General features: G+C 48.3%; 1 protein-coding gene across 1 annotated transcript in view; it reads left to right on the top strand.

The window, feature by feature from the left end:
* The first annotated feature begins 460 nt into the window (after positions 1 to 460).
* LAMP1 (lysosomal-associated membrane protein 1) overlaps positions 461 to 9,425 on the top strand; it is a 17,215-nt gene continuing 8,250 nt past the window's right edge. Inside the window, exons 1-4 of the mRNA XM_011979429.1 lie at positions 461 to 590; positions 1,337 to 1,458; positions 5,030 to 5,249; positions 6,109 to 6,267. Coding sequence (XP_011834819.1) covers positions 1,363 to 1,458; positions 5,030 to 5,249; positions 6,109 to 6,267 — 475 coding nt within the window. The 5' untranslated portion in view covers positions 461 to 590; positions 1,337 to 1,362. The remainder of the gene's footprint in view (positions 591 to 1,336; positions 1,459 to 5,029; positions 5,250 to 6,108; positions 6,268 to 9,425) is intronic.

Below are 9,425 nucleotides of genomic sequence, written 5' to 3'. Positions count from 1 at the left end.
CCAGGGACTAGGATTTTAAATGAAAAGCTGAGCGTCCTGTGTTTCAGTATCTGCCCTCACAGCGTGCCTGAATTGCACTTACACTTAGCGTGACAAATGAGAGCCAGGTGTGTGTGTGCTCACGCAGTGTGAGATCAGCCCGGGGGTGAGTGCTCACCGGACTGGCATACATGAGTTTGTGGCAGCAGAGACAAGTGAAAGCATGCCATTTTCTGCATGGTTCCCAGTGGTGGCAGATAGGTGTTTGGCTTTAGAACAGGCAAAACCACCTGTTTTCCAGTCTGTAATGAAAAAACTGTGTAATAACGTGCGATTTGTACAATTACCAGCGTCTCTACCATAGTGATCAGATTGCATTTGTTGCCAAACATCTTGATCAGGGAAGTGGGGTAAGAGAGGAAATATTTAGCAGTGACCACTGTCAAGCTGGCAAGACCTCTAGCGCTTCCATTCTGTCCCTTTGCTTCAGGAAGGGGAAGGGAAGCCACTCCACCGGATGTGCGGTGCTGTGAGGACCTTTCTGAAATTGGGCAAAGAGCTCAGCCCTTTGAGTCCATGAGAAATAAAACTGACCAGATGTTAAGTAGCAGGTCAGGACCACAGTGAAAGATCCTGCGGACTCTCCCTTGGATTTCTGCAGATGGGCGAGTCGTGCCTTCAAGGCACCACGTCTTACAGAGATCCTCTGAAAAAGGCCGAGCAGCGTATGCCTAGGATGACGCAGAAATTGACATGTGCCTTCTTGATAAGTGTTCTGAAATAAAGCACTAAATAGCAAAAGACCAGGCTGGCAAACTCAATCAGATGGGCTTAGAGATGACAGTCCCAGAACAGTATCCGCAAGGGACAGGGCACCAGGTGAACTGGCCGTGTAATCCATGTGTCTGGTTCTTCATTGGATTTAAGAAACACAGTGGAGGCTGGGTGCAGTGACTCACGCCTATAATCCCAGCACTTTGGGAGGCCAAGGTGGGTGGATCATCTGAGGTCAGGAGTTCAAGACCAGCCTGACCAGCATGGCAAAACCCTGTCACTACTAAAAACAGAAATTAGCTGGGTTTGGTGACATGTGCCTGCAGTCCCAGCTACTTGGGAGGCTGAGGCAGGAGAATTGCTTGAACCTGGGAGGTGGGGGTTGCAGTGAGCCGAGGTTGCACCACTGCACTTCAGCCTGGTGACAGAGTGAGACTCCGTCTCAAAAAAAAAAAGAGAAACAGTGGAATCTTGTGGAATCTTGTAACAAAACCCATCACTGCTACAGCTGTGGAAACTGGGGATACTCAGTCGTGTTTTCTGGAGAGTTTTTGATGGTCTCTGTCTTCCCTGGAATTGACAGGCCTCACGCATTGTGCATCAGCAGCAATGTTTATGGTGAAAAATGGCAACGGGACCGCTTGCATAATGGCCAACTTCTCTGCTGCCTTCTCAGTGAACTACGACACCAAGAGTGGCCCTAAGGTAGGAAACACCAGGGCACTTCGTGCTTCCCTTGTGTGTGTGGAAAGATGATTTTTAACATTTCAACCAAGTCTTTGAAAAATGGCCCCATATAAACATGGTACTTTTCCTATCTGCGTATTTCCTTCTGGCGTTGTCAGTAACCTGTGTTGTCATGTGCCATAGCCACAGGCACGGTAACAAACTTCTATATGTGCTGCACCTCACCGTTTATCATGAACTTTTTTTTTTTGAGACGGAGTCTCACTCTGTCGCCTATGCTGGAGTGCAGTGGTGCGATCTCTGCTCACTGCAAACTCTGCCTGCCGGGTTCATGCCATTCTCCTGCCTCAGCCTCCCGAGTAGCTGGGACTACAGGCACTCGCCACTACGCCCGGCTAATTTTTTGTATTTTTAGTAGAGTCGTGGTTTCACCATGTTAGCCAGGATGGTCTCGATCACCTGACCTCGTGATCCGCCCGCCTCAGCCTCCCAATGAACTGGGATTACAGGCATGAGTCACTGCGTCTGGCCTGTCATGAACATTTTTCTAGTTTTCTTTTTTTTCTTTTTTTGAGACGGAATCTCGCTTTGTCGCCCAGGCTGGAGTGCAGTGGCATGATCTGAGTTCACCACAACCTTGGCCGTCTCCTGGGTTCAAGCAGTTCTCCTGCTTAGCCTCCTGAGTAGCTGGAACTGCAGGTGCCCACCACCATGCCTGGCTGATTTTTGTATTTTTGGTAGAGATGGGGTTTCACCGTGTTGGCCAGGATGGTCTCAAACTCCTGACCTCAAGTGATCTGCCTGCCTCGGCCTCCCAAAGTGTTGGAATTACAGGGGTGAGCCACCGCTCCCAGCTCTAGTTTTTTTCATGATTGTCTTTTATGATCATAATGTAATACTTTATTATGTTAGTTCACCATAATTTGTTAACACACTCCCCTATCAGTAATTAAGTCTTGAATCTTTTTCATGCTCTGTGAATGTGACTTTGATTTATTTATTTTTTGAGACAGAGTCTCATTCTGTTGCCCAGGTTGGAGTGCAGTGGCGCAGTCTCGGTTCACTGCAAGCTCCGCCTCCCGCTTTCATGCCATTCTCCTGCCTCAGCCTCCTGAGTAGCTGGGACTACAGGCGCCTGCCACCTTGCCCGGCCAATTTTTTGTATTTTTAGTAGAGATGGGGTTTCACCGTGTTAGCCAGGATGGTCTCGATCTCCTGACCTTGTGATCCGCCCGCCTCAGCCTCCCAAAGTGCTGGGATTACAGGCGTGAGCCACCGCACCCGGCCTGATTTACTTTAGAAAAATTATTATACTCCAAGAAATGTATATAAATGGTTGTTTGACATGCAGTTCTACAAAGACTGTACTAGTTTGATTAAAATGTTCCTTAGTAGTTTTGTTGAAATGGCTTTGTGTTTATTTGGGATGATTAAAGCCTTTTTTAATAACAGAATATTTTAAAAATCCAAGACAGCGAGATCTTATCTCTTTAAAAAAAAAAAAAAAGCCAGACATGGTGGAGCGTGCCTGTGGTCCCAGCTACTTGGGAGGCTGAGGTGGGAGCATGGCTTGAGCCTGTGAGGTCGAGGCTGCAGTGAGCTATGATCTTGCCACTGCACTCCAGCCTGGGTGACAGAGCAAGACCATCTCAAAAAAAAAAAAAAAAGAAGTCCAGTCTCAAATTTGACAAGTATGTCAAAGCCTTTTTTCTTTTTTCTGAGACAGAGTCAAACTCTGTCCCCCAGGCGGCTGGAGTACAGTGCCAAGGTCTCGGCTTACTGTATCCTCCGCCTCCCAGGTTTGACTCAGTCTCGTGCCTCAGCCTCCTCAGTAGCTGGGACTACAGGTGTGTGCCACCATGGCCAGCTAATTATTTGTATTTTTAGTAGAGATGGGTTTCACTATGTTGGCCAGGCTGGTCTTAAACTCCTGGCCTCAAGTGATCCGCCCACCTTGGCCTCCCACAGTGCTGGGATTACAGGCGGGCCCTACCGTACCTGGCCTCCGAGCACTTTTTTTTTTTTTTTTTTTTTTTTGAGAGTTTTGCTCTTGTCACCCAGGCTGGAGTGCAGTGGTGCGGTCTTGGCTCACAGCAACCTCTGCCTCCTGGGTTCAAGCAATTCTCCTGCCTCAGCCTTCCGAGTAGCTGGGATTACAGGCATGTGCCCAGCTAATTTTTGTATTTTTTTTTTTTTGAGACGGAGTTTCGTTCTGTTGCCCAGGCTGGAGTGCAGTGGCCGGATCTCAGCTCACTGCAAGCTCCGCCTCCCGGGTTCACGCCATTCTCCTGCCTCAGCCTCCAGAGTAGCTGGAACTACAGGCGCCCGCCACCTCGCCCGGCTAGTTTTTTGTATTTTTTTAGTAGAGACGGGGTTTCACCGGGTTAGCCAGGATGGTCTCGATCTCCTGACCTCGTGATCCGCCCGTCTCGGCCTCCCAAAGTGCTGGGATTACAGGCTTGAGCCACCGCGCCCGGCCCATTTTTGTATTTTTAGTAGAGTTAGGGTTTCTCCACATTGGTCAGGCTGGTCTCGAACTCCTGACCTCAGGTGATCTGCCCACCTCGGCCTCCCAAAGTGCTGGGATTACAGGCGTGCCCCAATGTACCTGGTCTCCAAGCACTTTTTATTTAATTTCTACATCACTTTTTTAATGTTTGGTTTTGGTGGTTGGATTTTTAAAATATTTTGTTGGAAATTATGTTTCACAAATGAGGTCACCTTATGCTGTTATGCATGTCTTTATCACCTCTGTAGTTTCGTGGTGTTTTTTTGGCCCACATTAGTATACTGCTTCACTGTAGTTCATTTGACCTATCTGGTTTATTTTGATGAACATTAGGTGGTTTTCCAGTTGCTTGTTTTGCTTATAATAGTAAATTTAAACATTTCTGCTATGAACACTTCCTTTGTTTAAAGAAACGTTATTTAAATGAATATTTCTATAGCAAAAAAGTAGTGATAGCTTTTCTCAAATATATATCTCACCCTGAAACCGGTTTGAATTATTTTAATTTCAAGACGCTTTAAATTCTGTTATATTAACAGAAAATTTATGGGGTTGTTTTGTTCTGTTTAGAGACAGGGTCTTGCTGTGTTGCCCAGGCTGGAGTGCAGTGGTGCAATCGTAGTTCACTGCAGCCTCAAACCTAGGCTCAAGCGATTCTCCTGCCTCAGCCTCCTGAGTAGCTGGGACTACAGGCAGATGCCACCACAATTAGTTTATTTTGTTTTTGTAGAGATGGGGTCTTGCTATGTTGCCCAGGCTGGTCTTGAACTCTTGGGCTCAAGTAGTCCCCCCACCTCAGCCTCCCAGAGTGTTGGGATTACACGCGTGAGCCACAGTGCCCAGCTGCAAATTTTTGATTATAAGAATTATTAAGTCAACTGTCTCTTATACCGGAAATACTTTTCAGTCTGTTACTGACATGTAATACTAACCTTTCTTTGGTTTATATTAAAAATGAGTATCTCAGTAGTGATAGCTGGAAATGGAGTATAAGTTTATATCAGACTTACAGAAAATCTCTCTTTGAACTTTTAATAACCTGTATCCCAATTGGGTTATATTTAATTGTGTTTATTCTAGAACATGACCTTTGACCTGCCATCAGATGCCAAAGTAGTGCTCAACAGCAGCTCCTGTGGCAAAGAGAACACTTCTGACCCCAGCCTCGTGATCGCTTTTGGAAGAGGACAGACACTAACCCTCAATTTCACAAGAAATGCAACTCGTTACAGCGTCCAGCTCATGAGTTTTGTTTATAACTTGTCAGACACACACCTTTTCCCCAATGCAAGCGCCAAAGGTAAGAACCAAAGTGGGCCGATTATAAAGTGGTAGAAAATTGGGTTGGAGGATTGTCTAAAGTTACTTTTACCTGAGAATTACAGGTTGGGTGTAGTGGCTCACACCTGTAATCCTAGTATTTTGGGAGACTGAGGCAGACAGATCACTTGAGGTCAGGAGTTTGAGACCAGCCTGGCCAACATTGCAAAACACTGTCTCTACTAAAAATACTAAAATTAGCCAGGTGCCGTGGCAGGCACCTGTAATCCTAGCTACTCGGGAGGCTGAGGCAGGAGAATCGCTTGAACCCAGGAGGCAGAGGTTGCAGTGAGCCAAGATCACGCCACTGCACTCCAACCTGAGTGACCGAGTGAGACTCTCTCTAAAAAATTAAAAAACACGCAGCCAGGCATGGTAGCTCACGCCTGTAATCCCAGCACTTTGGGAGGCCGAGGCGGGCAGATCATGAGGTCAGGAGTTCGAGACGAGCCTGACTAACGTGGTGAAACCCCCTCTCCTAAAAGTTCAAAAATTAGCTGGGCGTGGTAGCACGTGCCTGTAATCCCAGCTACTCAAGAGGCTGAAGCAAGAGAATCACCTGAACGCAGAAGGCAGAGTTGCAGTGAGCCAAGATCACGCCACTGCACTCCAGCCTGGGCGACAGGGCAAGACTCCGTCTCAAAAAAAAATAAAAAACACATAAAATAAACTAAGTACGACAAGTAGTTTGCAATTGTGATTTTTTTTTTTTTTCTTTTTAAATCTAGAAATCAAGACTGTGGAATCTGTAACTGACGTCAGGGCTAAAATAAAAAACACATAAACTAAGTACTAAAAGTGGTTTGCAATTGTGATTTTTTTTTTCTTTTTAAATCTAGAAATCAAGACTGTGGAATCTATAACTGACATCAGGGCAGATATAGATAAAAAATACAGATGTGTTAGTGGCACCCAGGTCCACATGAACAACGTGACCGTCACGCTCCACGATGCCACCATCCAGGCGTACCTCTCCAACAGCAGCTTCAGCAGGGAAGGTAGGACACTGACCCTTGGCCCTCTGGTGCTAGTGGGTGGGTAGTTGGGCTGCAGTGACTGTGGGTGACCTCACTCCTCTGTGTCCTGGCGCTGGGCTCTGCTTGGAAGGCGTGTGCACACGGCCAGGGACGTCTCTGCAGAACGTTCTCATCCTTCTTCCTAGGGCAGGTGACTTGTAGATGAGGGTGGACACATGTTGATTATAAAGGGTAGAAGACTGAAGTGAAATATCCCAGGACAGAGACAGATGTTGTGTGGTCTCCCTCCCAGGGGAGCTAAAGAAGTAGCACTCGGGGAGGTAGAGAGAATGGTGGTCACCAGGGGCTAGGGGGCGAAGTTGGTCAGAAGATAGACAGTTTCAGGAAGACAGGAGGAATTAGTTGGAGAGATCTGTTGTATAGCATGTGACTACAGTTAATAATGTATTCTGGCTTGAATATTGCTAAGTAGATTTTAACTCTTCTCACCATAAAAAAGTGTTTGATTTTAGCTGTAGATGTATTTCAAAACATCCTGACACACGGTAAATACATACAATTATTACTTGAAAATGTCAGAAGGGCAAAGCAGTTGAAACCTTTGTGCTTCTACTGGGGCAGAGATGATGGGATCAGGGTCACAGATCTCTTGCAGTGTGAGCCAGTTGCCTTCACACAGAGACCTAGTCTTATCTCCATCCGGCTCTTGCCAGCCAGCTTAGGGACAGGTGCAGAAAGACCAGCACTGCCTCTCTGAGGAGGTCAGGGCCGTGATGATGCACCTGCTAACCCAGCCGCCAGGCTCTGGGGTCAGGCAGGGTCCAGGCCACCTTCTGGCCCTGTGATCTTGAGCAGAGTAGTTTACCTCTCATTTTCTTTGCATGTGGGATAAGATTAAAAGCCTGTCTTGGAAGATTGTTAGAATTAAAAGAGAAATGCATGCAAAGTGTGTATCTCAGCATCTGGCCCAGAGTTCAGTAGCAAAACACCTGGTAAAGCCTGTTACTGTTGAGGAGCTTCTCTCCTGAGCCTCACAGTCCAGGTCATAGGTTGTTGTCATTTTGCTGAAGTGTGAGGGCCTGTGATTTGCTTTAGGGTGGGCTTTCCCAGCTGATAGAAATATGTGTGGAGACATCCCTTAGGGTGGGCTTTCCTGGCTGCTAGAAATATATGGAGACATCACAGCCTTCTCTAGTCTTGAGAACTGCTGTGGAGACCTTTGGTTTGCAGCATTCCTCAGCAGTCTTGCTTAAAGGCTGAGGAGTGACTGCTGGGCTCCAGGAGGCTCGTCCGTCTCCCGCTCCCCGAGGAGCAGGTACTCTTGCAGGTCGGCAGTCCCTGGTGCTGGGCCGGTCTTGCCCAACTCCAATTTCCATACAGCCCATGAGCTAAGAATGGCTTTTTGGTTTATAAATGTAACATAGCACAAATCAGAAAACGAGTATTTATTGACACACAAAGATTATTTAAAATTCAGTGTCCATAAATTAATTAAATTTTCTTGGAACGCAGCCACACTCACTTATTTACACATTATCTGTGGTTGCTTTTGTATGAACAGTGGCAGGGCTGTGTTGTCTTCACAGAGAGCCACAGCCCACAAAGTCTAAACTATTTACTGCCTCTTGCTTTATAGCAAACTTTGCCTCCCCTGATGAGTGGGTGAAAAGGAGCCCGACTGGGAAACCCCGGGTGTGACTGGGACTTGGTGGGGCCATGTGGGCTCCCATAGGAGAGGCTTGGACGGAAACATGGGAAACCCCGGGTGTGACTGGGACCTGGTGGGGCCATGTGGGCTCCCATAGGGGAGGCTTGGACGGAAACACACTTAGGAGCTGGGTCCTCTACAGGTGCTGCTGCCTTTAATCCTCAGCACAGGGCCCCGGGGGTCATGGTGACAGCCCCTTTCCTGGTGCAGCCTCTGTTCACACGGAGCCTGGAGTCGTGTCTGCTTCATCGGGAAGAGCGGGCTAGAGTCCCCTCACATGGGCCGTGTATGTCTGAGGACGGCCGTCTGGCAGCCTGTCCAGGTCACGGGCTGCGTGTGTCTGAGGACGGCCGTCTGGCAGCCTGTCTAGGTGTGTTCATGCTCTCAGACATGCAGAGCTAAAGATGACTTCAGCTAGGGCAGCACTCCCTACCGAGTGGGAGTTAAGAGTGACACATGGGGGTAGTGTTCCCGGTTATCGATTTCCAAATTATCTGGGCTCCACACCTAGCTGGCTGCCTCTGGGCTGCATCAGTGTGGCTTGAAGAGGAGAAGGAAAGGTATGCACTCTCTGTCAGAGCTTTTGGGAAGTGAGAGAGAATTGGGTGCTGACCTTGGCTGGGGACTCCCTATCGGCCAGGCCCGGTTGCAGAACGTGTCACGTCCGCATGTGGCTCTGTGACCGAAGGGTGCGTGTCGCGTGATGGCTCCCTTACTTCTGCCTGGAAGTGAGGGGCTGCTAGGTGAAGGTCAGCGAGGATGTTGAGCACCTGAGATGGGTGGCAGGACTCTCTAGACGAAAGACAAGGCTTCACAGGTCCGGAGAAGCTTGTTAGGTTCTTCTGAGAAACTGTTTCTTCAGGCTAATAATTAGTTTTAAGATAGACTAGTTGTGAGAGCAGTCTTAGGTTTCCGTGTATTCTCTGCTGCTGTGCATGTACAGCCTCCCACAGCCTCCCTCCGTGTCCGGATCCCGGACATTGGTTCCTTTTTTAATGGAGACCACGCATGTGATTCCAAGTGGAAAAGGCCCAACAGCCCAGCCCTGGCCACTTGCCCCTCCTGGAGGCAGCCGTTGTGGAGATGCCCGTGTGCTTGGGGTGGGGCCCCCTGGAGGCTGCTTCCAGCCTGGGTGGCGCTGGACCAGAAAGCCTCATTCATCTTGCTTTTTTTTTTTTTTTTGAGACAGAGTCTCGCTCTGTCGCCCAGGCTGGAGTGCAGTGGCGCAATCTCGGCTCACTGCAACCTTGGCCTCCTGGGTTCAAGCGATTCTCCTGCCTCAGCCTCTTGAGTAGCTGGGATTATGGGTGCACATCACCACGTCTGGCTAATTTTTGTATTTTTAGTAGGGGGAGCGTTTCATCATGTTGGCCAGGATGGTCTCGGACTCTGGACCTCCCAGACTGCTGGGATCACACATGTGAGCCACCGTGCCCGGCCTGTATTGCCTTTCAATACATCATCTTATCTA

Source organism: Mandrillus leucophaeus, unplaced genomic scaffold, assembly GCF_000951045.1.
Source record: "Mandrillus leucophaeus isolate KB7577 unplaced genomic scaffold, Mleu.le_1.0 Scaffold201, whole genome shotgun sequence".
In the NCBI taxonomy this organism is placed as follows: domain Eukaryota; kingdom Metazoa; phylum Chordata; class Mammalia; order Primates; family Cercopithecidae; genus Mandrillus; species Mandrillus leucophaeus.
Note: the sequence above shows the minus strand (reverse complement) of the source record. Positions and strands in the feature narration are given on the sequence as shown.